Raw genomic sequence first — 27,225 nt, forward strand, 5'->3', positions numbered from 1 at the left:
TAAGCCACATACACAAGATGGCACATGCATCTGGAGTTCATTTACAGTGGCTGGAGGCCCCAGCTTGCCCCTTCTGTCTGTCTGTCTCTCTCTCTCAAATAAATAAAATAAAAAATACCTTTAAAAAAAAGGAACCCTAAAAGTACCAGTGAAGGTGAAGAAGCAGAGACAGGAAAGGGAAGGTGGGTTGGGCAACAGGATCAATTCTCTGGGCAGCTCTGAGGCCAGTGTAGGAGTCATGCCTCAGTTACCCCCAGGGGGAGAGCAGTGGAGTATTTTCTCTCACACTTTCACCCCTTACTGACTAAAGGCACCAAAAGAACAAACCCTGCAGTTTTATTCTGCCTCTTTTAAAATAGATATTTATTTATTTATGAGAGAGAAAGAAGCACAGAGAGAGAGAGAGAGAATGGGTGTGCCAGGGCCTTCAGCCACTGCAAACAAATTCCAGATGCATGCATCTCCTTGTGCATCTGGCTTACGTGGGTCCTGGAGAATCAAACCAGGATCTTTTGGCTTTGCAGGCAAACACCTTAACTGCTAAGCCACCTCTCCAACCTTCATTCTCCCACTTGAAGGGCTGAGGAGGGAAGCCCCTGGCCTGGCACTGGACCAGCAGTTGGTGCTCTGAGAACACAGCCATGGCTGTGTGAAGCTAAGCCTTGCGCTGGACAGAAAGTGTGGGCTGAGGGCTAGAGCGATGGCTTGCCTGCAAAGCCAAAGGACCCAAGTTCAATTCCCCAGGACCTACGTAAGCCAAATGCACATGGTGGCACATTTGTTTGCTTGGAGTTCATTTGCAGCGGCTAGAGGCCCTAGTGCATCCATTCTCTTGTCTCTTCCTCTCTCCCTCAAATGAATTTACAAAAAAAAAGTGGGCTGAGTTGAAGTGATGGGACCCACTCCTCTGCTGGCCCCCTGCACTTGGGCAAGGCCCTTCACTTCTCTGACACCCCGCCTGTCACGCCGTGAGCACCAAAGATGACATGTCCTTCAAGAACAAGATGTTGACTACGCTTAGTCACCTACTGCTCCAGAGCTTCCCCAGGAGGCTGGGCCCTGGCTCACATACCCCACCAGGGCCACTCGTCACCTCGTCTGTTGACCGTGTGGGCTCTGAGTCCTAGTCTGAACCAGGAGTTCAGCAGAGGCCCGAGCTCCTCCCCCAGCACCCATGGTCACGAACCAATCACCCGTGGCAATCAGCACCCATTGGTAAACGGGTCCAGCTCTCCTTGGGTTTCTCAAGGAACAATGACAAAGGTGGGCTGGTAGGTTCACTACTATGCCCAGAGAGCAAGCCCTGGCTTCCAGATCCTTCCATGCAAATCTGCCCCTTTCCATCTAAACAGGTGGGACCCCTCGGGGGTAGGTGGGACCAAGATTCTTCCCACCTGCAGCTCTGCCACCTCCTGTAAATGCCACATATCCTTTGTGTGTGTGGTGCGTGTGTTCACGTGTGCATGCACACAGATTTGTGAGTGTGTGTAGTGCCAGAGGTTGACACTGTGTTTCTCTTCAAGTGTCCTCCACCTCCATTAGAGCTCAGAGCGCACCAGTTCAGCTACTCTAGCTAATTTGTCCGGGAATTCCACCCCCACCTCCCAAGCATGGGCATTACGTTACAGGTGGGTTGCCGTGCCCACCCAGAGTTTACTTGGGTGCTGGGGATCCGAACTTGGGTTCTTGTACAGCAAATGTTTTGCCGACTGAATCATCTCTCCATCCCCAGATGTCCTTTCTCCCTCACTGACCATTGCCTCCCTGCCACAGTCAGCGACCTGTTTTATAACTCGGACTCTTATAGCTCCCACTTCCTTGGTAGGAATCGTCATGGGTCTGCCTGGGTGCAAAGGATGCAGCTTTGTTAGGCAGCTATTCCCCCACCATCAACACAGCTTCTCACCCTTGGTCTGACTTAACATTGACGAGAGACGAGGTGACTCTTTGCCATGGGGTCTGTGTGTGTATTGCTGGCCTCTACTCTCACTGGACTTCTGAGGACAAAATTGTCCCCTGAACTGACTGGGGGGGGGGTGGGAAGCTGAGGAGTCAGCTCTGTTACTACCCAGAACTTCCTTTAACTCATATGCGCACCGGACATCTCCGAACACTTCACTGGATTTTATTTTATTTTTTTAAATATTTTTACTATTTTCAAAGAGAAGGAGAGTGAGTGTGGGCACATACCAGAACCTCTTGCTACTGCACACAAACTCCAGATGGGATCATTTGTGTGTCTGGCTTTACATGGGTACTGGGGAATCAAACCTGGAGCAGCAGGTTTTACAAGCAAGCGCCTTTAACCTCTGAGCCATCTCCTCAGCCCTCGCTGTGTTTTACAACGCTCAGGTATTTCTAGAAGACCAAACTTCTGGCTCTTTGGGGAAGCTGGAGGATACAGTTGCAGAAGCCCCTGTCTGTAGCACAGTGGTCAGCTCAAATGGAGGGATGGTACCTGTCAGGGCGTCTGGCTGCCCTGTGGACATAGTCCCTGGCATTCCCTGCATCTTGCCACTAACCCTTCAGACATGAGTGACCAGTCTGGTTGCCATAGAGCACAGTGTGTGTCCCTTGCCTCGTGAGTTCAACACTCTGCGCCTGTCTGGGAGACAGAACAGGGAATGGGCACCTGTCATATGATGGACACTGCCCCAGCGTGGGGGAGGCAAGGAGCTAGAGGGACAGGGAGGGACATTTAACCAGCAGGGACCTGTAGGGCAGGAGAACAGAGAGCACAGCTCATGAGCTGAGGTCGTACAAGGGGAGAGGAACTTGGGGTGTGGGGCACAGAAAGTTCAGAAGGCTACATTGTGGGGAGACATGAGCTGGGAGAGTTGGGCAAGAAATCCTGAGATGCCATTCCAAGAAGCCTGAGGGTTTGACCTTGGAAGACTCTGGGGAGCCATTGAAGAGTCTGGAGCTGGGGAGCAAGTAGCACTTTGGAAAATGTCAGTTTTGAGGAGCTAAAGGCTTGGGGGAGCCACCGTGAAGCTGCTATCGTAGACTGGGCCATGGGAACAAGTGGGACCAGGAGCTAGGACCCAGCAGCCGTGAGACACCTACTGTGTGCCATATACCGTCCTATGCAGCCCAGTCACAGAAGCAGGATGTCCCCTTGGGGACACACCTTGCACATTGCTTCCCGCCGTCTTGCGATGTGGGCATACCACCCCCCTCCACACACATGGGGGAGGGTCTGACTGTCCTTTATAGTCTTTACACTTTACAGAAAGGGCAATCGAGGGTCCAGCAGGCATGGTAACCTGATCCAGGCCACATGTCTTCTAGCAGACAAATGGAAGATGAACCCGGGCTCACAGCTCGCTTCTGAGGTGTTAATCTTTTCAAGGATGACAGGCCAGCCCCCTCGGCCACAGGGCTGTGGGGTTCCTGCACCGTGGTGAGAACCCCAGTCAGCAGCATGTATAATTAGCTCCCGCGGCTTAAACTGGAGACCTCCCACCTCGACGCGATGCTGATGCACGGGGCCACAGAGGAGGAGAGGGGATTAAGGGTTCAGAAGAGGGTTTGGCTTTCTAGTTCCTGTGGGCTTCCTCTGGCCTCTATAGTGGTGACAGGCCCTTTCCCAGCCCCTTGGGACCATCTGAGTGGCCCTCAGATGGGGCAGACACAAGAGCCAACAGCAGCGTTGAGACAGAGCAGGCTGGGGTCACTGGCCGGGCTATGTAGTGACCTGGCCAGTGCCACCGCCCTCCTTCCTGTTGGACCCCAGACTCAGGGTCCTCACATAGTAGGAGCATAAATGTCATCACAAGCAGTCATAGTCATGGCCATTCCATGGTGTCGCCTGGGTCCCAGGCACTGTCCCTAAGTGCCCTATGGCATACGTTGACTAGTTTCCCTCCCTACCAGCCTTGGATGGTAGTGTGGTTATTATCCCCATTTTACAGATGAGCTGGCAGAAGTAGAAATGTGGTAACTTACCGGAAGTTACAGCCCTGGTGAGAGATGAAGCCAGGACTTGAAGCCAAATAGCACAGGAACACAAAACTTTAATCATACCTGGTGTCAGGGGCTAGAGAGATGGCTTAATGGTTAAGGAGCTTGCCTGCAAAGCCAAAGGACCCAGGTTCAATTCCCCAGGACCCACATAAGCCAGATGCATAGGGGTCGCACACATCTGGAGTTCACTTGCAGTGGCTAGAGGCCCTACTGTGCCCTTTCTCTCTCTCTCTCTCAAATAAATTAGTAAAAATAAAATAAAAAATGTTTTTTAAAATCCTGGTGTCAGGTAGGACCCAAAGGGACAATAGAAGCCACTGGTCCTCCTAGAGGCCAGGCTTCTCACTGTGAGCTGGAGAGACAGGAGGGTCCATTAGTAGCCAGAAAGGGGATCTGCTAACACCCATCCTGGGTCCTGGGGTCAGGGTCTGTCTGGTGACCGCTGCCTGCTTGTGGAGACTACTGTTCTCTCCATGAAGTCCTTGACTTTGAATTCACAGCCTCCCACTGGAGAATAGGCAGGTGGGGACATGGGAGGGGCAGGAGGAAGACGGGAGATGTGACATCCCTAAATCTAGGTATGAGGGCTGTGTATAACTGAGCCATTAGCTTCCTGTCCCCTGAGCCTGGTATCTGAGAGGGGCACCCATGGCCAAGCTTTTGCCCTGGTATGGTATCCAGTTGCCTCTGTTTATCCATGATCAGAGCAGATGACTTCAGGGCTCTGGTCTTCAGCCTCTGGCCCACTCAGGTCATCTGTCTGTGGGTAAGTGGAAGCTATGAGGCTGAGGCCTAAGGAAAGCCAGCTTGGTCAGGGGGAGGGGAGGACCCACCTGGCCAGTCCAGCTGCTACCCTGCTACCCACTTCCTGGTGTTTATTCAGTGTCTGATGGACTCTTGTGCATCTGTGTACATTGTGTACATGCATGAGTTCACACATCTGTGCACACGCATGTGGAGGCAAGGGGTCAACATCTGGTCTCTTCCTCAATTGCTCTCCATCTTATTCTTTTGAGACAGAGTCTCTCACCAAAACAATTTAGCCAGCGTGCCCCAGGGATCCTCCTGTCTCCACCTCCCCCTATACTGGCATTACTCACAGATGCATTCTACCACCCTTGGCCTTTATGTGGGTGCAGGGGATCAAACTGTACAGCAAGCATTTTACCGACCTGAGCCATCATCTCTCCAACTCCTCTTCCCACTCTCTTAACCCTGGAGGTAAGGCACTGTCATGGGTCCAGCTTCACAGCTAAGAAAACCAAAATCTGCAAAGTGCTGTTAAAAAACTATTGAGGCTAGAGGGATGGCTTAGCATTAAGGCACTTGCCTACGAAGCCTAAGGACCCAGGTTCAACTCCCCAGAAACCATGTAAGCTAGATGCACTTGGTGACGTATGCATCTGGAGTTTGTTTGAAGTGGCTAGAGACCCTGACACAATTCTTTCTCTCTCTAGCAAATAAAAATAAATAAATAACAACTGCTCAGTGCTCAGTGCTAAATAAGATATTCATGTCACCCCTTCAAAGCCCATGGAACATTATGGAAGAGGGGGTGGAAGAATGTAAGAGCCAGCTGATGGGGGGTGGAGTGCGGTAGAGCCCTGTCTTACTGGTATGACAAGCAGACCCATCAACACACCATCATGGATGGTGGAGCTGATGAGACTCCACCCTTCCCTGAGGAGTTATTGGCAGTTAACGGTTGCTTGGGGGGCGGTCATGTTGTTCAGGGGTATAGCCTCTGGTAAGCTCTCTCCATACACTAAATAACTCTCCAGCCAGGCTCATGCAATCAACCACAATTAGGCTCAGTGGATCACACATAGACAACAAAGTAGGAAGGGAAGAAGATGGGAAGAAGGAGATCAGTTTGGTAAGAGGAGGTGGGGGGATACCAGAGGTGAATATGATCAAAGTACAGTACATACATGTAAAAGAGAAACAAAAAAAATGGAGTCAGGTGTGGTGGCACATGCCTTTGGTCCCAGAACTTGGAAGGCAGAAGTAGGAGGATCGCTGTGAGTTCGAGACCAGCCTAGGATTATAGAGTGAGTTCCAGGTCAGCCTGGGCTAGAGGGAAACCCTACCTTGAAAACGGCACGGAACTGAGGACATGGCTTAGTGATTACAGGTGCTTGCTTGAAAGGCCTGCCAGCCCAGGTCCAATTACCCAGCCACCCACTAAAACCAGATAGGCTTTTTTTTTTTTTTTTTTTTTTTTTTGCAATGGTAAGAGTCTGGTATATAGCTGGGCATGGTGGTGCACACCTTTAATCCTAGCACTTGGGAGGCAGAGGTAGAATCTCTGTGAGTTCGAGGCAACCCTGAGACTACACAGTGAATTACAGGTCAGCCTGGGCTAGAAAGTGAGACTTTACCTCAAAATAACAAAAGTGTGTATACACACACACACACACACACACACAAATATACATTTTATAAAATAGAATTGAGGGCAGGAGAGATGGCTCAGCAATTAAGGCACTTGCCTGAAAAGCCAAAGGACCCAAGTTCCATTCCCCAGTACTCACATAAAGCCAGATGCACAAGGTGGCTCATGTGATTGGAATTCAGTTACAGTGGTTAGAAGCCCTGGCATGCCCATTCTATCTCTCTCTCTCTACCTCCCTCTCAAATAAGTAAATAGTAAGTAAATAAATATTTTAAAAATAGAGTTGAGCCAGGCATGGTGGTGCACACCTTTAATCCCAGCACTCGGGAGGCAAAGGTAGGATGATCACCGTGAGTTCGAGGCTAGCCTGAGACTACATAGTGAATTCCAGGTCAGCCTGAGCTGGAGTGAGACCCTACCTCAAAAAAGAAAAAAAAAAAAAAAAAAAAAAAAGAATTGAGGGGAAAAGAAAAGAAAACCAAAGTCTGTGGGTGCTGCTGTAGCTGGTGGCCAGGGAAGACCTGTCTGGGGAGGTGACATTTGAGCTAAGACCCTGCTTGGAGGAGAGTGGCCTTGCAAAAAGCTGGAAGACAAATCACTCCAAGCGGGAAGAAGCCACGCAGACAGCAGCAGGGGGGCGAAGTGCTAGGGCCCCAGGATGGGGGCTGGGCTGGGCCCGTGCTGTGGGTGCCATAGCAACATGTGTGCTCTTCCAGGGGCCCAAGAGAAGCCACCAGAGGACTGGCAGCAAGGAGGGACGCCATCCACGTTCCTACTTTGTAAAGCTGGCCCCGGCTGCTGTGTGGAGGAGCCAGGAGCTCCCCCGGCAGAAGCCACAGCATAGTCTAGAAGCCCTTCCATCCTCCAGGTCGGCGGTGACAGTGGCTTGGAGAGGCCGAGAGTGGTGGCGGTGGTGGCAAGGAGCTGTATCCCAGGCACCTTAGGGTGTGAAAGTAAAGCCAGCGGGGCTTGCTGACAGATGGCTCGTGGGAATGGACACAGCGGAATCGGGGCCACTCCAAGTTCTTGGCCTAGCACCTGGGCGCATGGAGATGTCATTGATGGATGTGGAGGTGCAGATTTGGGGAGGACAGGGAGGGTTGGATCATACTGAAGTGGAGGTGCCTTACTGGACGTGAGGGTACAGAGGTCAGGTGAACAGTCAAGGGAGCCCAAGATGCAGAGAGAGCCCCAGCTGCCCACAGACAAGGGCACAGTGGTATAGCAAGCTCTGGGCACACAGGGGAAGTCACTTTCTCAAGGGCATAAAGAGCTGGTGGCCAGGGCATTCTTCCTGCTCTAGAGGTGTCCGCCTCTGGCAGCTGGGGACAGAGAGGCTTGCGTGAGGTGGAGAGGTTACTTGCTAGCGGACTCCGGTGGGACAAGAAACCCCTGAAGATGAAATTGGAAACTGATCCTTACAGCCTGCAACCCTTGGGCAGAAGGAGTCCTTGCTAACCTGTCCCTTGGCCATGTATGCAAATGAACTGAGGTTCAGAGGAGGTGGGGCTAGGGTCTGGTTGTCACCAGGCCAACAGTGATCTTGCCACCAGCTGTCCCATGGGCTTCTGTCAGAGCTGGGTGGAAACCTTCCAACAGGGACATCCCTGCAAGGTTGGGTATCTTCCTTAACTTAGGACCTAGCCTGAAGTCTCCTCTGCTGGATACCCTGTAAGGCACTCTTTGCCCAGTGCCCACCTCTGCCCCATATCCAGCCCACCTCTGGACTTCGGAACCACTCCAGCTCCCAGGCAGGGCGGCCTCCAGCCTAGCTCTGGTCATGGCTCCTGCCCTGTGGCCAGGACCGAGGGCTCCCTGGCCGCTGCCCAGACCACCCAGCGCCAGGCCTTGGCGGGGCTGGCGGGCAGTGCTTTCGGGCTGGCCAGCCGCGGTCTGGCTCCGCCTGAGGGGCTGTGGCCTGGGAACCACTGGCTGTCTCCTCAGGGAAGCGGCTGGGATCTCCAGAACAAACAGGGAACCACAGGCTCCTTGCCTGCCCGCCAAGGAGAGCTGCCTCTGGCTCCTTACCCACACCCCACTCTTTAGGCCTGGCTCCTCACTTCGGCGGGGGATGGGCTGGGGGACTAAGCAGTGAGTGGGCACACAGACCCGCGCTGCAGGCGGGAGGACTGCAGAGCAAAGACAATGGCCACAGGGGTGTCCGTGATCAGAGGATGGGGCAAATCGGTGAGACAGTTGTCCATGGAGAATGCTGGGACAGGGGCTCAGGTGACCTAGGGCACCCTCAGAGACCTCTGGAAGGAAGGTTTTGATGACTAGGGGAAGGCACTTTTCAGCCTCAAGTAAAGAACAAAGTCCTGGGAATTATACAGATTTAGGTTCAGATTCAGGCTTGGCCACATCCAAGCTGATAGGTCTTGGGGAAAAAAAATGGCTTTGTCACTCCGAGACTCAGTTTCTCCCTTTCTAAAAGTTTCCTAGGGCCTCTGTCTGCCAGGGTTGTGGTGAGATGACCCAGTCCCCTGGACAGAAAATGCCCAGCCCAAGGCATGGCACGGTGCAGGTCCTCAAGACGCATGGGCCGCAGCCCCGTCACCGGCTCCGTGGGAGTCCGAACAGACCCTGGGGGGTCCTGGGTCTGGCGGGGCAGGCCAGGACAGCCCCGCTGATTCACACCCGCTGGGGGATGGGGGCACATCTGATTTCACTAAAAGCAGCAATTAGACCTCAATTTAAGGAAACGTTGGGTTGGTTCTTCCTTGAGATAGATGTGATTACAGGCTCAGAACTAAAACGGCGCTAGCAGGATGACACAAAGGCCGAGTCTGGCCCAGCCCCCTTGCTACATGAAGGGGAAACTGAGGCCCAGAGCAGGAGGGGCCAGGCTGTAGTTCCCACTACAGATGAGGGGGGCCAAGCACTAGGCTCCCTCAACCAGTTACTTTCTCTAAAGGAGTTAATGTGATCTAGAATCATGGGGACCTGAAGGAGTTGACAGCCTCCTGGAAAGGAGGCTGGGGTTAAATTGCAGCCCAGAGCGCAATGCTGGCCAGCTGCCCCTGCCCACTCCTCAGACGCCTTGACTTGATAATAAAAGTGAGCACCTGTAGCGCCTCATTTTGGAGTGCCCACTGGACCCATATCGACTTACCATCCTCACAGGCCTTGGGAGAGAGCTGCCAGTGTGAGCCCCATTCTAGGGGTGAGGAAACTGAGGCTCCGGACCTCTAGCGATTTGCCCAGGGTCATATCAGGAGTCAGAGGCAGGGCTTGGGTGCACCTGGTAGGGCTGGCCAAGCTGCTGAGGACCTTCAAGAGGCCTGGGTAGGAAAATGCAGTCGACGGAGTCGCCTCAGCGAATGGAGATGGTGAACAAGTCAGTGAAGACGTGGATAATGTATGTATATATTTATGTATGTGTGGGTGTAGATGGGAAGATAAGTGGAGAGATGAGTGAGTGGACAGGTGGATGGATGGATGATGGGTGGGTGAATGGGTGGTGGGTGGGTGGATACATGGATAGCTGGATGGATGAATGAATGAACAGGTAGATGGGTGGATGGACAAAAGGGTGGGTGGGCGGACGGGTAACAGAATGGCTAGCTGGATGTGTGAATGGATAGGAAGACAGATGGACGGGCGATGGATGGATGGATGGATAAGTGGGTGGGTGGCTGGAGAGGTGGAGTGGGTGGGTGGATGTACAGGCTGTTTAAGGGGTTCTATCCTTGGTAGAAGAGGGCTACAGACCTCTCCCCAGTTGTACCCTTCTAGAGAGACTCCTGAGATTGGCAGACCGTAGGCTAAAGTTTGAAATCTCACCTCCTTGGACACGAGAATCCCTAACTCTCTGCTCTCAGGCTTCCCCTAGCTGGCCTAGATCCCCCCTATGATGGGCTGAACAATGCCTCAAGCCTGCTCTCCACCCTAGTCTACACCATCCCCAGGGAAGCTAAGCTACCCTCCTTAGCCCCTTGCCCTGCCCCTTTGGCCAGGCCTGAACGTCAATGCTAGCCTGGGGCAGAGTGGGCCGGTGAAGGAGCGTTGCACCCTCTCCTTGCACTCTGCAGCTCCCTTTGGGAGCCCCTGGGGCTGGAGGCAGTGTGCAATCCATTGGCTCTCAGGAGCTTGGGAGGAAGGCTTGCCTGAGCCCCTCCTCCTGGCCATGTGCCCCTAATTCCACAGAAATATGTTGTGAGGATTCCTATTCGTTGAACAAACATTTATGGGGGTCCCACTGTGCACGCTCAACAGAGTGCATGCAACCCTCCTTCCTGATGCCGGGCGACTGCTCAGGTGTCATTTGCCCCCTACCGTGTCCCCAAGTACTCTCCTGAGAGTTCTCTGTGGGCAGGCACTGTGCCTCCCCACTCCAGATCAGTTTGTAGAGCCTGCTGTCCCTGAGGGACCTCCCCACACTCCGAGGGACCTCAGGACAGGACCGCCAGAAAAACACAGGGTGCCCAGTTCACTGTGAATGTCAGGTAAACAGGAATCATTTTTGCTATAAGTATGTCTCAAATATTACATGAGGTATACTTAAACTAAAAATGATCCCATGTTTACCTGACATTCAAATTTAACTGGGCACCGTGTGTGTCTGTCTGCTGTCTGCCAACCCTGGGCCTGGAACTCATTCCTCCTGCTGGCACTTGGCCTGGCCAGATGGCCCAGGTCGTGCTTGGACTTGGCCCCTGCATGCCCGGCCTAGCTCCTGTCAGCCCTGGGGACTGTTGCCTTCACTCCCAGGTGGACACCCCACCTCCATGCACATGGCCTGCACCTCCCAGCCCGTGGACCATCAAGAATGCTGCGACAAGTGCTCGCTTCAGCAGCACATATACTAAAATTGCAACGATACAGAGAAGATTAGCGTGCCCCTGCGCAAGGATGACACGCAAATTCGTGAAGCGTTCCCTTTTTTTCTCCCACCAAATCAGATATCCAGAGACCCAGAGGCCCCCAACACCTCATCACTGAAGCAGACCAAAAATGAACCCAGGCTCAGGGAAATTTTGCGGAAGAGGGGGCGGAAAGAATGTCAGAGCCACACGTTGGGTCATGATACCCAGAGACATTTCTCCTACCCATAACTGTGGGCTAACCCCACAATGCATGACCCATATACCTCAACAAGGAGGGGCCAAGGGAAGGGGGTAGGACATGGATGATCCTAACAATGGTACCAACTTGACTGTATTCATTGAGTACAAAACTAATGAATAAAAAATAAAAAATAGGTCTGGAGAGATGGCTTAGCGGTTAAGTGCTTGCCTGTGAAGCCTAAGGACCCTGGTTCGAGGCTCGGTTCCCCAGGTCCCACGTTAGCCAGATGCACAAGGGGGCGCACGCGTCTGGAGTTCGTTTGCAGAGGCTGGAAGCCCTGGCGCGCCCATTCCCTCTCTCTCCCTCTATCTATCTTTCTCTCTGTGTCTGTCGCTCTCAAATAAATAAAGAAAAAAAATTAAAAAAAAATAAAAGAATGCTACAAGAGTTGGAGTAATGGCTTGGTGGTTAAGGCACTTGCCTGCAAAGCCAAAGGATCCAGGTTTGATTCCCCAGGACCCACGTAAAGCCAGATGCACAAGGCGGCGCATGCAGCTAGAGTTCCTTTGCACTCGCTAGAGGCCTTGTCATGCCCATTCTCTCTCTCTCTCTAGTAAATAATAAAACTTTAAAAAAATGCTGCCCCAAGCTCTTGGGCCCTGGGGTGGACTGCAGAGGAAGAAGCATGGAGACCGAGCAGCGGAAGACAGGGAAGAGGGCCAAGACAGAGAGCTCAAGAAGTCTTGCCCAGAGCTGCAATGGGGGAGGGTCTCCTAAGTATCCAGGGTTTGCACTGGGACGGAGGGGAGCCTGGGGTTCCTGAACCCTAGCGTTGGATCCCAGACCCCTGGGAAGTAGCTTGGGGTATCCAGAAATGACAGGCGGAGGTGAGAGTCTCGAGGGAGCCCCTCCCAGGGGCACACACAGGGACATTCATGGCTTCCCAGAAGGGCCCATGGGGCAGCCAGAGTGGCTTTTAAAATTAGCCTTGCTAACCAGATCTAGTTATTTCAGGAGGCTCCGTCCTGGGCTGTCCCCTTGGTAGGGCAGGCATGGAGGGGCGAGAGGAGGACCTCCACATTCCAGGGCCGCTGGCTGAGTACCCCTTGTGGCCTAAGCAGATGAGAACGTCCAGGTCCCGGTCCCCTGGCACTGGGCCTGCCTGGACCTGTGGCCACCTCTTTGGCAAAGTTGTTCCAGGGATGGCTGCAGATGTCCGGGGACACCCCTGCTGTAGGACGATGGAGGTGACCCTCATTTTGGGTGTGGATTTTGCACCAGGCACCACGCAAGGCACTTGAGAGGTCTGTTCACAGCCCTAGGTAGGTTCGTCTGTCACAGGTGAGAGACTGACTTGGAGGGCCCTGCCCTTGGGGAGCTGAAATGCCTGGCCTGCCAGGCGACCACAGCTGTCTCCTATGCAGAAGCCTCTTGCCTCCAGCCTGTGGCTGCTGTTTCCACTACTTGGGTTATTTCTAACAGAGCCCGTCGCTTCCCGGAGCTGGTGCCCCCCGCCCAAACCTTAATTCCAGCCTCGGGTTTGTGTCCCGGCTCGCCCTCCCCACCTCAGAACCCAGGGCAGGCACATAGCTGGCGTAAGGACAAGAGAAACAGTTCTGTACACTTTGATCCCAGATGTATCCTCAGCCTCCCCTGGCCCCACCTTGGAGCCAGGGGGTGAGGGCTGGGGCTGTACCATGGCCCAGAGGCCTCCCTTCCTGCCAAAGGTCTGGCACAGCTGGGCAGGGAGGGGCCCAACCAGGGCCTGTTCACCTCAATGCCCACCTGCCCCTGCCATCCTAGGCCCCACTGCTCCCTCTAGCCTCTGGCATGGAGCTGGTTGAGTGAAGGGCTGTGAAAGGATGGTCACCCCAAAAGCCTGGGATGCTGAGTGAAGCTCAGGGTTGCACCTGTATGTCCCCAAGGCCTCCTGTCTGGACACCTATGCTTGGCCAGCCCCAGGGAGAGTATGCCTCATGCACTGAGCCAACAGCACCCTCTGAAGGTTGAGCCACAGGGTCAGAGTTAATTACCTCGGTCCCCATCCACACATAGCATCATCTGAAGGCTCCCATTCCAGCTGCACCAAGTGCACCATGGTAAGGCCTCACTTCCCTGAAGTTCACACCAGGTACCAGGACTGCTAGCATACTGATGATACAGAAGAGGGAGCCTGGGCATGATGACCCATGCCTGTAATCCTAACAGGAAGACAGGAGTTCAAGGCCATCCTCAGGCACACAGTGAGTTCCAAGCCATCCTGGGTTACATGAAACCTTGTCTCAAAGAACCAAATGAAACCAAAAGCAAAAAGGGAAAACAGGCCTGGAGTCCAAACCAGTAAGTAGGTGAATAAAGTTAGAGCTCTAGGGGCCTGGAGAGATGGCTTAGTGGTTGAAGGCGTTTGCCTGTGAAGCCGAAGGACCCTGGTTTGATTCCCCAGGACCCACGTAAACCAGATGCACAAGGTGGCGCATGCATCTGGAGTTCGTTTGCAGTGGTTGGAGGCCGTGTCTTGCCCATCCTTCCCCCACCCTGTCTCAAATAAATAAATAAAGATAAAATATTTTGTTTTTTTAAAAAAAGAAGTTAGAGGTGCAGGCTGGCTACTGGCCTTGAGCTGGGGCAGAAAAGAGCAAGGCTAAAGGCTGGAGCAGAGGCATGACAGAGCGGGCTGGAGGGCTGTTGAGCTGGCGGCTGGGACGGGGTGACTTAGGAGAGGACCACTGAGCCAGTGAAGCCTAGAGCCGAACAGGCAGGGCAGGGCTGGGGTTTGGGTGTGAGTCACGGTCCCTGGGTGGCCTGAGGCATCCTAGGGTCATCGAAGGGTCCTGTCAGGGAAAGGTTTAGTATATCTCAGAGACACCCGGGGTGCCCTCAGAATTGTCCCAGGAAGACAGGAGGTGAGACAATCTTCCCAGGAGGCTGGGCACTTAGAGCTCAGTTGGGTGCCCATCTCCAAGCCCAATGTCCTCCGCCCTACCAATGAACTTACTCTTCCTCTTGTCTTGTCCCAGGAAAGATGCTGCTTTCTGAGCTGGAGAGATGACTCAGCCATTAAAGGCACTTGCTTGCAAAGCCTGTGTGCCCAGCTTGGATTCCTCAGTACCCACAGAGGCACAAGTGATGCGTGGGTCTGCAGTTCATTTGCAGTGGCAGGAGACCCTAGTGGCCCATCCTCTCTCCCTCTCTTGTCTGTGTTTGCATCTCTTTCAGAAAATAAAGACTCCTCCTCCATGTGTTACCCAGGCTGATTTGCCTCCTTCCATGCCAGTTCCACCAGCCATCTGTCTATCTGTACAGTTGTTCATGCCTGACAACCCCTTCTAGCCTGCCCACTGGACTCCTGTCTGGTTCCCAGCACCTTCCTTAATCCCCTCCTCTGCAGACCGGTCCCCCCAGCCTCCCCAGCAGCCACCTCATCTGAGTGGCTCCCCACTGCTCTTAGCATTCAAGGCCAATCTTTCCTTTTCCCCCCACTGTCGCCTCCCCACCTTTTCAAACTGTTCTGCCGCCTTCTCAATTCCAGGTCTCTCAACCCTCCCTTTACACGCGCAGTTCCCTCTCTCAGGGCCTCCCCTCCCGCAGCCTGTCTGCCCCTCCCAGCCTTCTTCACCCTTTAGTCGACCGGGCTACCCAGCCAGTGCCTGGGGCAAAGGACTTCGACCAGCTTATCCCTATGGCTGGCCAACTGTCCTGGTTGGTGATCCCTTGGTGCCACCTGGTGGCTATGTAAGGAAAACTGCTGGGATTCACAGAATACCAGAAAGGAGGGAATTGACTGAGCGCGCAGATTGCCAGGTGCTGTGCCTGTTGGTGGGACCCGTCAGCTCCCTGAATCTGCCCGGCCAGTCTCTGGGGGCGGGGCCGCGCTGCCCCCGCTCCTGTCTTGCACACAGACGCTGGGTTTCTCAACACACCGAGTGAGGAAGCAACCCTTCAGAGCCATGCTCTTCTCGCCTCGGACACAGGTGGAAGGGAACAGCAAGCTACCCGGGGGAGAACCGCCGCAGCTGGTGCCCAGACACCTTAGAGCTCGGCTTCTCCCGGCGTCCCTGCACTTAGCTGCCCCCTGGCTTCGGCTCCTCTATCTGGAGCGTGGGCAGGGTTCACACAAAACCAGACTCAACGCTGGGTACAATAGCGATAAATAGAATTTATTTTGTACAACTGTTACGGACATACACGTGGCCACGTGGCTTCCAAAGTGGATGGTAGGGCTGGAAGGTTGCCCTTTGGTGTGGCACCTAAAAGTGTGCAGACACACACACAGGGACATGGGCTCACAGCGGCTCCGCCTGGCGGCCCCTCCACCGCAGCGGTGAGCAGGAGATGGCAAGGCCCGGGCTCCAGGCCAGTTGAGACGCCTCAGCCGGAGTGCCCAGGAGCATGGGGTGGCAGGGTTAAACCAGGGGCTGTGAGGAGCCTAGGATGTCCCTCTCCTCCACAGGTGACACTCAGCTATCATATGGAGACAGTGGAAGGGTACCAGGAGGTCTGTGGTACAGCTAGAGGGCCCAGGTGGGGTAACAGGTAAAGCGCCCCAGCCTCTTAGCCCACCTGGGGCCTGAGAGGTTTCAGGAAGTGGGTCAATGTGACGGGGGAGGTTCCTCGAAGGACAATGACCCTTTCTGGGGCAGGCGGGCAGAATCTCAGTCTTCTTCAGGGACCTCTGAAACAATCTTGTCCGTTTGTAGCTGACAGGCCCAGGGAAGGAGGGCACCTGAACAACGCACCCCTCACACCTGCTGCCTGCATGGGGGGCTGTGGGCACCTAGCTCTCATTATCCCTTGTGCACCTGGCTCCAGAGAGGCAACCTGGGGTAATGGAGAGCCAGCCGCGGGCAAGCTTGGGCTGTCATCCTGCTTCAACTGACCAATCCCAGCCTTGGCTCAGACCCCCAGTGTGGGGGTGGGGAATTGCCAGCAGCACTGGAGCCCAGCTCTGGAAGCTCCGCCCTGCGGAGACGGCCCCGATGGGTGGGCTGGGGTGGGGTGGGAGGCAGGGGCGGTGGGCTGGCGTGGCCATGGGGCTGGGGCAGCCGCCTGGGCGCGTTCAGCATTCACCTTGTGCTTCTGCAAGGAGAGAGGCGAGACAACTCGAAGGAGAGGACAGCTGCCTGGGAGGGCCAGGCTCACGCTCTGCCCAGCCCATGGGCATCCCCAGCCCTCCCTCAGCCCAGCACTCATCCAGTCGCCACAGTCTCCAGAGGTCCCCATGGGTAGGGATGAGGTGGGTACAAAGCCCCCATGCACAAAATAAGGAGACAAGGCCAAGAGGGGCCAGGACCCGCCTAAGGCTCCCAGCTACCAAGGAAGAGGATTCCCACCCAGATCAAGAGATCTCACCCCTTGACCACCCAATGCAAGCAGAGGGGCCGGCTGACCTGCTCAGTCTCGCCTTCCCAGGGGAGGGCAGCTAGCAGCCCTGTGGGGACAGACACGGCCAGAGGCAGAAGCAGACACAGGCAGATGCAGAAGTTGCGCAGGAGACACAGGGAAGCAGAAGTAACTGGCTGTGCCCAGGCCCAACAAGCCCAGGACACCCTAGAGGGTTAGCTGGCCGCCAAGTCCCTTGGGTGACTGACACCCCCCCCCCATCATCAGGGCTTCCCTCGTACCAGCTGGGGTGAGCGCTGCTCAGAGGCTTCCAGTTGGATCTTGATCTCGGGACACGCAGGGTCCCCCGACTTGCCGGCGTCTGGGTGGGGTGACCTGGAGGGACCTGGAGAGGAGGACAGGAGGAAGCCACCTCACTAGTCACAAGGAGACACCAGGAAGGTGCCGACATGGATGGCAGTTGGTACCGGGGTTCCCCAGCCCCGTCAGGTCTTCCACTTAGGGTCTAACCCTTAACTCACTTCCTGCCTCCCTCCCTCTGTCGGCCTGAGGCAGGTCCTAGGGTAGCCACCCTCTAACTGCCCCCATTGTGTCCCTGTCCGCTGGGGTGTAGACCCGGCCCTCACCCTCCCGGCCCGGTCCCTCCCACCTGGGCAAGGCTGGCCTGGTACCTGGGGAGCTGCCCGCACTCGCGGTGCTGGCACTGTCCTCCAACCACGTGCTGTAGAGGAAGGAGTCCCGCCTATGGGGTGTTTCTGAGGATGACACGCTCTCCTGGGGAGGGCGGGGTGGTCAGCCTCACCCACAGCCTCCCACCTGCTCCCATGCCTCATCCACTCAACACGCCTGTGGGTGTCCTCCTGGGCCAGGCCTCAGGGACATTCAGACCTGGCCTGGGCCCTCGGGGAGCATGAAGGCGGGGATGGGCTGGATAAGCCCATGCCTGGTCAGCAGGCAGGGCCTGTGTCTGCCCGGGAGGCTCAGTCAGGAGGCAGGAGCAGATACCCACTGGAGGTATTTTTTTTTAATTTTTTTTAAAAATTCTATTTACTTGAGAGCAACAGACAGAGAAAGAGGCAGAGAGAGATAGAATGGGTGAGAGAGAGAATGGGCGCATCAGGGCCTCCAGCCACTACAAATAAACTCCAGATGCATGTGCCACCTTGTGCATCTGGCTTACGTAGGTCCTGGGGAGTCGAGCCTTGAACCACGGTCCTTAGGCTTCACAGGCAAGCTAAGCCATCTTCCAGCCCCCGGAAGTGTGTTTGGTAAAGAATGATAAAAGAATGACAAGGTCCAACAAAGTTGTGAGGGGAGGGAGGAAAAGAGGAGGAGGAGGCAGCATGAAGAATGTTCTGGACAGAAGAAACAAAGTAAAGACCCAGAGGTGAAGTAACCCTGGGATATTTAGGAACCACAGAAGGCTTGCAGCAGCTCAGATGGGGTCTCTGTAGACTAGGAGGCCATGGAAGGCCCTGGAACACATTGCTCCTTTGAGTTAGGTCCCCCAACCTTGACAACTTAGTGACAGCCAGGTTTGTGTCACTATCTAGAGAGCATCCAGAGACCAAAGAGCCCCTCCAGGCCCCTGTGGAGCCTTGCCCCCGTGGGTGTCTCACCAGGCCTGTGTCGTCCCCATCCACGCCCTCCGTCTCCTCCACCACGCTGGTGAAGCTGCTGGCACTGGACGAGGAGCGGGAGAAACCTTGCAGCGCTTCCGCCCTCTGCGCTGCTGTCTCGGCTCTGCCACATACAGCGTCCATCAGCCACTGGTCATGCGGGCTGAGGCCCTGTCCCCTCACACCGGCCCCCGAGACCCAGCCCAAAGCCCATCCAACACCCTACAGTTCCCATTACAGCTCCTCAAGATTGAGAGTCCCTGGACTTCCAGTGAAGGCCCTCAAGGGTCTTCTAGCCCCTGCCTTGCTTTATCCTCTCTCAGGGCTCCTCACTTTGCCCTAGGCAAAGTCCAAGTGCCTTGGTTTGAGGCGCAGTACCTGTGGTGCTGGACAGTAACACAGTCATTGTCTAGCATACCTTCACTCTGTTCCGAGTTCTCACTGCTGCCATTATAGGAGCCATCTCAGATACCAAGGCCCAGGGAGGCTGGCGCCTGGTTTCAGGTCACTCAGTGGAAGGCAGAACAGGGCTTTGGACCCAGCACCACCACAGCCCACTCTCTTAACCCCTCATGGTTTTGTCTCATGCTCTGGGCCTTTGTATCTCTGACCCAAACTCTCACCTCTTCTCTCAGATCCTAAAACTCTTGGCTTTTGAAACTCAGATACTCTGGGTCCTTCATGCCTGAATCACCCACACCCTGGTACCCTGTGCTGTCTCTCTGTTCACTAGCCTCACTCTCTGGCCTGTCCCAAGTCCTTGGGACTCTGGCAGGACGCAGGCTGACAGAGGAGCAGGCACCTCCAGTCCAGGTTACCACCCGCCTCTCTCCACATCGTCCCCACAGCCTCATTTCGAAAGCATTCTCCCCTCCTCACTAAAATCTTCCAAAGGCTCCTTATCCCACTTAAGGTAACATTCAAAGCTCTTGCACAGCCTCCAAAGCTGAGAGCTGGCCTCGGCCCACCTCTCTGGCCTCATTTCTGCTACCACTCAGGAGGCCTTGCCCCTCACTCACTTGGCTCCAACTACGTGCTACCCATCCTCCCAGCCATCAGGCATGCCTTGGGGCCTTGGCACTTTGCTGGAACCCTCTTCTCTCAGCCAAGCCTGACTTGTACTGGTTTCTCTCTTGGCTTTCAGTGGCCAATGTCCCTTGAGTTGTGCCCCTTGAGGACCTCTGAGAATACTACTCCCCTTCCTCATTCTTCCCCATAACCCCCGTTCCCACCTCCCGTCCCTCCTGCCCTTAGTCTCTGTCCATGGCTTAAGAGTATGTGGGTGGCCCACAGCAGGGCCTGGCATGCACAAGGCGCTCAATGGACATGATCTAGGCCCTGGGTACCCCCTCTCCAGCCTAGTGAGCCCAGAGTTCAACCTGTTTTTGGTGGTAGGCATCTCTGGGGAGCTCTGGGTGGAAGAGTTCTCCGACTTGGGCTCCTGAGAGACATGCCCGCTATCTGGGGTCTTCTGGCCAGCCGGGGGGCTCTCCCTGCGGGGCACATAGGGACAGCGGGGAGACTCAGAACCAAGCCTGACAATGAGGTAGAATGAGGCCCAGGCAGAGAGAGGTAATTATGGGCCCAGCGTGGTCTTACAGGCCAACCCCAACATAATCCCTGTGGACTCCCTGGCTAGCTGGCCAGGAACCACCTGTGTGTGACAGAGCCAGCATCTCCCAAACCCTCTTCTATTTGGGATGGATGGAATGGTCCTCTGGGATGGCTAAGAAAACTGAAGACTCAGACACATTAAAGGACCTGCCAGAGATGCCCAGCCACGACATGGTGATATTGGGACTCGAACCCAGAATCTATGGGAACTCACTGATCCCTGCATCGTGCACATGGAACCAAACCCTCACAATGGCCCCAGTATGGTAGAAATGAGATTCACTCTCAGGAACTGCCCTGCTTTCTGGCATCAGGCCTGCTATGAACAGGGGCTTGTGGGCCCCATGTTGCCCATATGCATTCAGATGCCTCTGTCCCCAGACAGACCAGGGTCCAAACCCCAGCTTGGCCCCTTGCTGGAAGTATGACCTGAGCGAGTGCATGCCTGATCCCTCGGGACCTATGACTTCTCAATCTACAGGGAGCCAGCAGAACCTCTGGGGGGATGAAAGCAGTTCCCATTAGGTGACAGTGGGTATTTGGCCCCCGGCTGTCACTGAGGGTACAAGAGTTGTATGTGGGGGGATGCTCCCTTCAGCATGCAGGACCTGTCCCTTCATCCACCTACCTCTTCTCTTGCACTTCCTGAATGTTCTCGATCCCAATGGCACTGCTGCGGCGGGAGCCAAAGGGGCCTGACTTCTTCCTTGTGGGGCTCTTCCCAGGGACAATGAGTGACTGTGGGGAGAGGCCCCGACTCAGTATTCAGTGCCCTGGGAGTCCCAGTGCCCCCCATCTCCCTCTGGAACCCTGCTGCTGCACCCTGAAGCAGACAGGTGACGAGCAAGAAAGGAGAGAAAATGTGCATTCTGAAGGGCTGCCTGGGTTACAGATGGCCAGGCCAGAGAGGGCTAGGGCTGTTATTAAGGACACACAGAAAGACTGCAGGGCCTCAGTCCAGACGGGCAGGGGGTGGTCACTGGGTTACAGATGGCCAGGCCAGAGAGGGCCGGGGCTATTCTTACGAACACACAGCAAGGCTGCAGGGCCTCAGTCCAGACGGGCGGGGAGCGGTCACTGGGGTTGGGAGGGAGAAGTCCTCAGCTAGCCACCCTCCCCGCCCCTGGGTCACCTGGGAGCTGCAGCCTAAGGGCAGTGTAAGAGAGAGCAGCGTCCCCAGCTCCTGCCTGGCCCCCTGCCCATTTGGACCTTTAGACTAGCTGGAGAGGTTCTGGTTCCTCAGTGGGGAGATGCCCCTTCTGCACACGCATCATAGTGGGACGCCCAGCAGCAGAAGCATGGGAGGCAGGAAGTAGGCCCTAGGGAGGTGCAGGATCCGCAGGCAGCTCAAGGTGGGTGGGGGGCAGGTTGCTGCGTGGAGGGGAAGGGTGGTGCTTCATGCAGAACAGGCGATATTGGGGAGCGTGCAGCTGGTTGCAGAGTCTTTGAGTACAGATCCCAGCAAGGATCCAATGAGTACTCCACGGGCCAGGCCAGAGCCAGAGGTTCCTGGCGATGACCAGGGAACTCTGACCCAGGTCCCAGTGCCATCAGAGCTGTGGCACTCTGCCCTGCACGCCCTTGGGTCTGTCCCTGGGAGGGGTCAACGTCCCCAATATGGCCTCCGTCCTGAGAGTGAGCAGAGCACAGCGCGTGCAGGCAGCTCCAGAGCCGTGGCCCGCAGCCGGGACGACAACCTCTTCCACTGCTCCTATGCCTAAGGCGCTGCCCCGGCGTCCGAATCTACTCGCGCTTTTCCCGGGAATGAGCAATGACTGGCAGAGGGTGGGGCAAAGAGGGACAGACAGACAGAGAGAGAATGTGGGGAAACCAACCACCAGGAAGAAGGGAAAGATGGACAGAGAAACAAAGGGGAGAGTGAGACAGGAGAGATGCAGTCAGAGAGGAGTGAGGGGTCAGGTTGTGACGCAGCAGAGAGCGAGAGCGCGAGATGAGGCCGAAGGAGGAGTGAGGTCAGAGCCGAGGCAGGAAAATGAGCGCGGGAGGAGGAGGGGGGAGGAGGGATAGAGCAGACAGGCCAAGAGGAGGAGAAAGGGAAAAATTGTGAGAAGGCAGACAGCCAAGAGAGAAAAGAAGGAAGCGGAAACAAGAAGGGAAGAGAGTAAGAACAAAGGTGACATGAAGGGATAGAGAGCGACACAAAAAAACAAAACAAAAACAAAACAAAAAAAAAATGGGTCTGGTTACTGCCATGGTGGATGCTGCTGGCCTAGCCCTGACCCCCGGGGCCCCTCTACAGCCACCCACGGGAGGCTGGGCCACTCTGCGGGGAGGAAGTGAGCTGCCAGAGAATCTAGGCTGAACGAAGCTGAGCCAGCTCATCACATGACGTTGGGCTTGTTGATTGCTGGATAGCAGAGGCCTTGCCTTGTCCCCCTGGCCAGACCAGACCACACGGCAGACAGGGATGCGGAGGGGTGCCTCCTGCGACGTGACAGCCTCACAGCACTAAGCACAGGGCTTATCATGCAGCAGACGATAAGAAGAGGGTGAGTGGATGGGCAAACAGATGCATGGGGGGACAGATGGACAACTGGGCGGGCAGATGGTCGGTGGGTGGGTCTATGAGTAGGTGGATGGTTGTATGGATAGGTAGGTGAGTAGATGGGCTAGTGGATGGATGTGTGGGCAAATGGATGCTTGGGTGGGTAGGTGGATGGGTGGATAGCTTGGGAGAAGAGCAGTACATGCAGTGTCTATGGTGGCCACTAGGTGGTGAAAAGCGGCTAAGACATGATGCAGGCCCGTTGTACTTCCTGAAAGTATGGTGCAGACTCCCACAGGGCCTGGCTGCCCCACAGTGAACGCTCAGAAGGGACTCTCTCAGGAGAAGCCACACAGTAGCACGCTTCCTGACAGACAACAGACATTCTCTGACATCCAGAGCTTAGTACACATCATCACATTGTGTGCTCACACAGCAGCCCAGGTCCTGACACACAGTAGGTACTCACACAGCAGCCCAGATCCCGACACACAGTAGGTGCTCACACAGCAGCCAGATACTGACACACAGGAGGCATTCACACAGCAGCCCAGAGCTGAGCACACAGTAGGCAATACCCACACAGTAGTCCCATTTCCTGACATACAGTAAGCATTCACATAGTATTCCCAGGCTGAGCACACAGTAGGTGCTCACAGAACTTCAGGGCTGGGCCCAGAGTAGGTGCTCACACAGTGCAAGTCCACATAGCAGCCCAGGTCTTGACACACAATGGAGACCCACAGGCTGACACATAGAGGTGCTTCTCGAAACCCAAGGCTTAACACACGTGCCCACAAAGCAGCCCAGCTGCCAGCACACAACAGCCTGTAGGAACTCAGTAAGGAACGGGACACAGAGGCTACAGAAAGTGACACCCAAATGAACAAAGGGCCAGGAGGCGAGGGCCAAGGGGCTGGAAACGGGACTGTAGGCTCTCAGTACCCCGGCATCCTGACTGGGTACCCCACAGGTAGCAGTGCTCAGTGCAGAGCTCAGGGCGAGCTCATGGACAGCAGGACAGGGGAGAGCAATGGGGCCTGGCCTCAAGAGGCAGGGAACACCGAGGGCCCCCAGGAGAGTGGTGGGGGGGGGTGGGGGACACTCACTATTCCTGCTGCCTTGGCCAGGTCAGGGTTGTTGGGGGCAAAGCTCCCGCTGTGGCTGGTGGACACAGTGTTGGGCTTCTTGTTGCTAAGTCCCATGGCGTCCATGGACTGGCTGCGACTCCGGATGACCCGCTGTGAAGGGGGGGATGGGTTGGAGCAGGTATGGGCTTCCTGAGGACCTTTTCCCGTGGGGAACCCCACCAGTGCTAATCTGAGTGAGCCTAGGAAACCCCACCCTGCCCTGAGGTCTGTTTCCTTATGTGGCACACAAGAGGCAGATACACACAGTGCTTGAGGGCAGCTGGGCCTTGGCTCTGCCACCAGCTGCCTGGGTGGCCTTGGGCAGGGCAAGCCCCTTCCGCTCTCTGAGCCTCTAGCTAGACAGGCCGTGTTCAGAGTCCTCGTCTAATGGCGAAAAGGATAGCGGACTATGATGTGCACACCCAGACCAACTCCTTAGGGCCTCTGCGAATTCCTTCCCCTTTCTCTCCTTCCTTCTCCCTTCTTCGCCTACTTCAGTGTTTCCTCTGGGGCCAGACACTGAGCACTCTGCCATTCAATGCGCCCTATGAGGTGGGGACTGCCACATGTCCACTTTACCTCAGAGGGAAACGAGGAAGAGGTGAGCCTGGGACCCATAGGCCAAATCCTACACCCTTCGCTGTAGATCCTTAAAGATGTGCTTTTCCCAACCCAGGGCCTCTGTCCGGCACTGACCACTGGAGTCCTGTGTTCTACCCACGGGTTCCTGAGCGGTGGCTCTTTCTCAGTCTCCCTTCTGGACCTCCGGACTAATGCCCGTATGTAAGCCACAGTTCCCACTGTGGCTGAGCTGAGGTGAAGGTGAGGCCTCCTCCCATGGGAGAATACTAGGAGCGGAGCAACCTGAGGCCTTGCAGCTGGGCGAGTCCAGGACCAGAGCAGGACAGGTGGAACGCCCTCCCCACCTTGAACCAGACTGTCCTTGCTCAGGCAGCTGGGATAGGGTTTTATACTGAGGTTGTTCTAACCTAAGTGCTTTTTGAATGACTCAGAAACAGTTCCATGAGGTGAGCTATCCTGGTCCCATTACCCTACGAAACACATCGAAAAATGGAGGGTCAGAGAATAACCAAGCTGGTAAGTGACAGGGCTGAGATATGACTCCAGGGACTGAATCTGTGCTCTTACCACTAAGCCAAACCAAGGAAAGCCGGGGGTAGCACCCAGGCCAGGTGCCCTTGCAATGGTCACTTGGTCCACAGACTACTCCCAAACCTGCTGCTGGGCAGGCTTGCGCTCTTCTCTGCCAGCAGCCCTGGCAGCCACAAGCCCACAGCACTGGTGGCACCCACCTTGTTGCCACTCGGGAACTCCCACCTTCACAGGAATTCCCAAATGGAGCCTCTCCCAAGCCTAGGCACTTCCTCTCACCATTAACCATGAACTCCTCCCCAGCGCAGAGCCCCATCTTACATTCTTCTCCCAGGCCCAAACTACCTAGGGCACAGACCACATTTTAAAAATATGTTTTTATTTATTTGCAAGCAGAGTGGTGGGGAGGAGGGACAATATGGGTGTGCCAGAGCATCCAGCTACTGCAAATGAACCTGGGTCATTAGGCTTTGCAGGCAGGTGCTTTAACGGCTGAGCCTCCTCTCCAGCCCACAGACCACATTTCTAAGTCGAAGAGCCCAGGCCCGCCAAGCTCTATGCCCGGCAGTAACCTCACTTTTGAATACACAGGCAGAGACCATAAGCTCCACCCAGCATCACCCCCCCCCCCACAGCTACACCTCTCCACCTGAGCCATGAGCGCCGCCCGGCCGCTGCCACTCTTCCACTGCTGAAACCACGAGCCTCGCCTGAGGCTGAGCTGCCTGTAGCCATATTCCACACCTTGTCCTTGAGCCCCAGCCCACCAGGGCCCTGCCAGGGTAGACCTCCAGGCCCTTCACCTTGAAAGATTCAAAGAAGCCGCCTCCCCCGCTGCCATTCTCCATCTTGTCTTCGTCACTGCCCAAGCCCATCATGGACTGGCTGTGGATGTGGAGCTCCTCGTACAGCGTCTCCAGAAGGGCAGTGCGGGTCCGCTCCTAGGACCAACCATCGGAAAAGCCCTGGGAGATCAGCTCCTACCCCGCAACTCCAAACCTGGCCCCTTTCCCAGTCATGAGTCATCTTCCCTGAGTGGGACATGGAGAGGCCCTTGGGCCCCCTAGGAAACTGCACTGACTTTCCTGAGGCCACTCTGCAGGTCAAGTGGGGCCCCACAACTCCTCATGGCTGGTCATTAGTTACTGAGGGAGGGTCTCACTAGCCCACGCTACCCTGGAACTCACTCTGCAGTCCTGGTTGGCCTTGAACTTCTATTTCTGCCGCCTGAGTGCTGAGATTAAAGGCATGAGCTACCCCATCATGGTGGCTGGTCACTCTAAGACCAGCTTCATGTCTCATGTCACCATGTGCCAGCTTGGCCGCATGATGCCCATCCCACCCTACCCTCAGTTCCCTCCTCCCCCATGGCATTCTTGGTCAGCCCACCCACTCCCCATTCCCTCCTGGACTTTCTTTTGCTTCCTCTCATTTGATCCAAGCCTTCTCACCAGTGACTGTGTCCTCCCCAGGTGGGGGCCCAAGGCCAAGGTCCGAATATGCCTTTTCTCTCTCTGGGGAGGGGTGCCTGTCTCTTCTGCCCATGCTCACCTCCAGCTTGGCGAACTTCTCGGCCTTGTAGCAAGCATACTCAGCATTGATAAGCTTCGTCAGCAAAAACTCCTGGAACTCGGGCCCCTGGGAGAGAGCAGGGAGGAAGGGTGATCAGATGAACTCTAAAGCCAGGGGCTTAGCCCAGTGAGTCTGGCTAGAGCCCTGCTGGGGTCTGGAGACACCCTCCTCACTACCAGAAGGGCTGCTTCTTGGGCTCTGCTCCCCAGTGGCAAGCCATCCCCTCAGGACAGCAAAGCCCACAGGCAAGGGGGTGCTGGGCTCGGGGTTGCTGTCTCCTGCTGCCTGGGTCTGACACCGAGGAACGTGCTCAGAGGAGGTGCAAAGCCAGGGCTTGTAGTGTGGCCGTGTAGCTATGATAGGGACACGTGCCCTCTCCCCACACATTTTAGAGGAAAGAAGGTTAACTGTCAAAGAGAGACGTGAAAGGCCACAGTGCACTGGGCAAAACGTAGAGCAGCCCTGTGTTTTACTCTGTGACCTTGTAAAAAGGGCGCAACCTAAAAATTTTATAATATGTTTTATTAGTTTATTTCGGGGGCACATATAGAGATAGAAAGGGCATGCCAGGGCCTCTGGCCACTGCAAACAAACACCAGACATATGTACTTTGTGCAACTGACTTATGTGGGTACTGGGGAATCAAACCTGGGTCCTTTGGCTTTGCTGGCAAGTGCCTTAACTGCTAAGCCATATCTCTAGCCCCATAATTTTTAAAAACATTTTATTTATCTATTTATTTGAGACAGAGAGAGGGAGAGAGAGCTAGAGAGTGAGAATGGGAGCTTCAGGGCCTCCAGCCACTGCAAACGAACTCCAGATGCATGTGCCACCTTGTGCATCTGGCTTATGTGGGACCTGGAAAATTGAACCTCCAGCCCCTAGCTCCATAATTTTTAAAACTATTTTATTTTATGTACTTTACAGAGAAGGAGGGGGAGAGAGAGAGAGAGAGAATGGGCG

At 55.2% G+C, this 27,225-nt stretch overlaps 1 protein-coding gene and 1 non-coding gene across 9 annotated transcripts in view; one reads left to right on the forward strand and one right to left on the reverse strand.

Annotated features, from left to right (window-relative positions):
* Positions 1–11,141: 11,141 nt before the first annotated feature.
* LOC123461107 lies at positions 11,142–11,247 on the forward strand. The gene has a single exon (XR_006637425.1). It is a non-coding gene; the product is annotated as a U6 spliceosomal RNA (small nuclear RNA).
* A 4,257-nt stretch (positions 11,248–15,504) lies between these two features.
* The window catches only part of LOC101599363 (RAP1 GTPase activating protein), a 76,349-nt gene continuing 64,628 nt past the window's right edge, over positions 15,505–27,225 (reverse strand). For 5 of the 8 annotated variants that reach the window (XM_045149256.1, XM_045149255.1, XM_045149250.1 and 2 more), the window contains 10 exons: positions 26,242–26,328; positions 25,494–25,631; positions 23,557–23,688; positions 21,639–21,716; positions 20,570–20,679; positions 19,707–19,820; positions 18,328–18,451; positions 17,380–17,482; positions 16,990–17,093; positions 15,505–16,444 (listed from right to left, as the gene is read on the reverse strand). In XM_045149256.1, coding sequence (XP_045005191.1) covers positions 16,262–16,444; positions 16,990–17,093; positions 17,380–17,482; positions 18,328–18,451; positions 19,707–19,820; positions 20,570–20,679; positions 21,639–21,716; positions 23,557–23,688; positions 25,494–25,631; positions 26,242–26,328 — 1,173 coding nt within the window. In that variant the 3' untranslated portion in view covers positions 15,505–16,261. Of the gene's footprint in view, positions 16,445–16,755; positions 16,797–16,989; positions 17,094–17,379; positions 17,483–18,327; positions 18,452–19,706; positions 19,821–20,569; positions 20,680–21,638; positions 21,717–23,556; positions 23,689–25,493; positions 25,632–26,241; positions 26,329–27,225 lie in introns of all 8 variants that reach the window. The other 3 variants (XM_045149251.1, XM_045149254.1, XM_045149253.1) reach the window with 2 other exon arrangements.

This window comes from Jaculus jaculus, chromosome 5, assembly GCF_020740685.1.
Source record: "Jaculus jaculus isolate mJacJac1 chromosome 5, mJacJac1.mat.Y.cur, whole genome shotgun sequence".
NCBI lineage: Eukaryota > Metazoa > Chordata > Mammalia > Rodentia > Dipodidae > Jaculus > Jaculus jaculus.